At 40.3% G+C, this 4219-nt stretch overlaps 1 protein-coding gene across 1 annotated transcript; it reads left to right on the top strand.

Annotated features, from left to right (window-relative positions):
• Window positions 1-2493: 2493 nt before the first annotated feature.
• On the top strand, window positions 2494-3693 carry LOC127137391 (uncharacterized). Its single transcript, XM_051063857.1, has one exon. The coding sequence runs from the start codon at window positions 2494-2496 to the stop codon at window positions 3691-3693; it is 1200 nt and encodes a 399-aa protein (XP_050919814.1).
• The last annotated feature ends 526 nt before the right edge of the window (window positions 3694-4219 follow it).

The raw sequence follows: 4219 nt of genomic DNA, 5'->3' as shown, positions 1-4219 counted from the left end.
ATGAATTGATGTTTGAGTACACTCAAATAAGCTCAAATATGCATGAAATGATGAATTGAAGAACTTCCCTTGGTTATATTTGATCATGGGTTGAGGTTGCTTCATGAGCAAGGCACAATTGATGTATAGTTGAATTAGGGTTTCCTTGGGAAACAAGCCTCAATCCCTTTGGTTCATCTTGATCAAATTGACAAATTGAGACACTTGGGAGGAATATATGATGAATTAGAGCTTTGTGAACCATTTTCATGCTTTCTTTCAACTTCATCTTGCCATTCTTTGAGCATAGGGGCCTTGGATCACATGATTGCTCAAGCTACAAAACAAAAGATGTTAGTGACATATTTTTATGCTTTTGGTTAGTAAACAAAATAAGAAAAAGCAATAATATACAATTCAAGCATGCTTGGTGGTCTCAAACCAACTCTCACAAGTCCCACCCTAGGGTTAAGGAGCCAAGATGCTATGATCCTTGAGGCAAATGCAATGTGCAATGATATGATGCCATGAGGGATCTTAGGGTCAAACATTAGGGTCTTACAACAGCAATAGGGAGAGGCCCATTGGCCTCTCTAAGCCCACCACAACCAAAGTCCTCCTAGGAGAGCCAACATTGGACTCTCAACCAGGAGCGTCCGATCAATTTACTAGAGAGTCAACAAGATCGATCCTTATGCGTTGGGTGAGATGACCAGAGAAACTCATACAGATGAAGGGACATGATGGAGGTCAAACGATGGCATACCGTGGACCTACCTGCTTGGGATGAGTCAACGTATTCTCATTGCATGCCCATCAGAGGGCTACGCGTCCTCCATCGGGCAACAGATGGAGAGAGTATATGAATGATTTCCCTGCAGAACTCTCATTTCTCTCTCTAATCCTCTGTTTATCTCTCAACTCTCTGTAATCTCTACCCCTCCGACCACCCTTCTCTTCCTTCCCCATCCCCCTAAACTACCACCTTCCCTAGATTCCGGTTGATCTTCAAGCGGAATCTTCAAATGTTCATCCAATTTTCCACCCCACCCCCCAATCCTCAAATCTGGGTTCTTCATATGAACCCTAGGTTTCATAAGATGAACCCTAATTATCCCTACAACCAAGAAACCCTTTCAACCAACAACCCTAACCCTTGAATCAAAGAACCTTAACCCTACTTGTCAACCAAGGAGAAACCTAGGGATGAACCCTAGCAATCTTCATCCCTGACCTAGGAACCGTAACCCCCAATTTTCTAGAAATACCCGGAATCCATCCAAACATGAGACAACGACATCCAATCAAAGGTTGTAACCTCCTCATCAGCAATCCAACAACAAATCAAACTACAACACATCCCTAAACCCTAAATCAATTTATCAGAACCCAAACCCCCAAATTAATCCCAATCATCATACAATAATTTCACTCAATCAAACAAAGTGAGCAACAATCTGAAGTTCTACCAACTTTCAAAATCGAGAAGTATTCCGGTTAAATGAAGGTAACAACTTTATTTTCCCACTTTCTGATTCTCTTCCCCTTTTCCTTCCTTCTTCTAACCTTTGTCTCTTTCTGTTACTTTGTGAGGTTATGATTATCTAAGCTCAAACAACTTATGGTTTCAGTGTGAAGCCCTAAGCATCAAATTCTATTAAGTGTGTGGTGAGTTTTTGAATCAACGTTGTTGCTTCAAATTCCCAGTCCTTAGGGTTTTCTTTCCATCCTCAATTCAATCTTAGACTTAGGTTTTTATAGGTTAGTTTTTAGGGTTAGAATTTTAATTAGATTAATTGATTTAGGAATTTTATATTTGATTTGATTATGTATTTGATTTAGTTAGAAAATAGATTAGGGTTTGTGAATTATAACGGACATTACGATTTACTTGGTCTGGATTTGATTATGTAATTCGTGATTTGAATATTTTGGAATAAAAATGGAAATGTTTGATTGAATTAAATTATGTTTATTGTTTGATTGCTCATTCTGCATGCAATATTAGGGTTTGTTTGGGGATGAAGATGAACAGGGATGAACACGGGTCGCATTTGACCCAGTTCAGACACTATTCATATCCAACAATAACAACAACATCGCTATCAGTAACCACAAGAACAACACTACCAACAACAACAACAACAACATCAGCAACAATATTAACCACATCAGCAACAACCTCAACCACAATATCAACAACAACAACAAAGATTAAGAAGGCCTGAAAGAAGGTTTGACCCAGTTCTAGTGTCGTACAGCCATATTCTACCATATCTTTTAAGAGGATCACTTGTACAACTAAGAGAGTTATGACCCTCACCAGCGGTTCTTCCTCCTGGATATGATGCAAATGCCCATTGCGAGTTCCATTCCGGAGCTCCCGGATATTCCATCGAGAATTATAAAGCTTTGAAGTACAAAGTCCAAGATCTAATTCATTCAAAGGCAATTATGTTTGCGCCCAACGACCCAAATGTAAACAACAATCCTATGCCTTTGCAGAACGTGAATATGGTAGAATTGGATGATGGAAGGAAACTGATAACCTCTGTCAGTGAATTGAAAACTCTGCTTATTGAAATCAAGAACGTGTTAATAAGAAGTGACGCATTCCCAGTTTGTACCAAGACTTGTGAACATTGTTTAACAGACCCACCGCAATGCGAAATATTGAAGGCCTTCATTCAGACCCTGGTGAATCAAGGAATATTGTTAATAGATCTCCCCTCTACAATCAAAGACGTGTCCACTCTCGAAATACCATATGATGAAGTTCCCCCTCTGCAAATTCCGTATAACCTATCTCAGTTAACTCTCTCAACAAACCCTATTGCTCCAATGGTAATAACGGTTCCGACATCGTTCCCCTACGATGATACAAAGGAAGTCCCATGGGTGTATGACACCTCAGTATACATCCATGGCCAGAAAATGCAAGAAGAGACAATGAAGTCCAATGACCCAATAGTCAGCATAGTTGGGACTGGCGAAGTCACTAGAAGTGGTAGGATCTTTGCACCTGTACCCCCTTCAATTGGTCCTAGCGGTCCTTCAATCCTAAACAAGGCCAAGCAAATTGATGATACTCAGCAAAGGCAAGACTCTTTACCTACCAATGAAGTAGATGAATTTTTGCGCATCATAAAAAGGAGTGATTATCGAGTGGTTGAGCAACTCAACCAAACACCATCAAAAATCTCGATGTTTTCTTTGTTGATGTGCTCGGAAGCGCATAGGGATGCCTTGGTGAAGTTTCTGAAAACTGCCCATGTACCACAAGAAATATCAGTATGCCAATTCGAGGGGGTAGTTAACAGCATAGTTGTCAGTCAAAGCTTGGGTTTCAGTGACGAGGAGCTCCCCGCCGAGGGAAAAAATCACAACAAAGCTCTCCACGTCTCTATTGAGTGCATGGACACAGTTCTATCAAGAGTCTTGGTGGACACTGGATCCTCTTTCAATGTGATGCTCAAAGGCTCTCTTACTAAGTTAACCATTGAAGGACTCGTGATGAAACCGAGTGAGCTTGTGGTGAGAGCATTTGATGGGTCAAGGAGGACCGCGATTGGTGAAGTAAATCTTCCTATGAAGATTGTCCCCCATACCTTTTTCATCACTTTCTTTGTAATGGACATTCATCCAACTTATAGTTGCATACTCGGAAGGTTGTGGATTCACTCAGTCGGAGTCGTCACTTCAGCACTTCATTAAAGGTTGAAATTTTTGGTTGGCAATAAACTAGTGGTCATGGAAGGTGAAAAGGATATTGTGGTGAGTTATCTCGCGTCATTTTGATACGTCGAAGGAGAGGGATAAATGAAGGAAATCCCATTTCAATCGTTTGAAGTTGTCAACGTCGAAATGGTTTTCCCTGTAAGGGATGAATCGAAAAATGTTTAATTTCCGATGTCCTTCCTCCAAGATGTCAGGTATTCCAACCGTTGCTAGGAATCGTCATTGAATATATATTTTCCCCATTAGAGTTGGGTGTTCCATATGTTGCTAGGAATTACCTTCTTTTTCTTCCCAGTCGTTGCTATGGGCAGTCTCCCTCTCTCTTTTATCGATATTCTTATTCCCCAACAAAGTTTCTTCCCTCCGTCTTCTTGAGGTTTTAACATCAAAAGATACTTATGTTGCATACATCATATCACACGCATAATCATCATAACCATGAATAATCCCCAATAAATCAACTCATATCACTATTATACCCATCCAGGAAAATTTCCAATTA

This window comes from Lathyrus oleraceus, chromosome 4 (assembly GCF_024323335.1).
Source record: "Lathyrus oleraceus cultivar Zhongwan6 chromosome 4, CAAS_Psat_ZW6_1.0, whole genome shotgun sequence".
NCBI classification, from domain to species: domain Eukaryota; kingdom Viridiplantae; phylum Streptophyta; class Magnoliopsida; order Fabales; family Fabaceae; genus Lathyrus; species Lathyrus oleraceus.
Note: the sequence above shows the minus strand (reverse complement) of the source record. Positions and strands in the feature narration are given on the sequence as shown.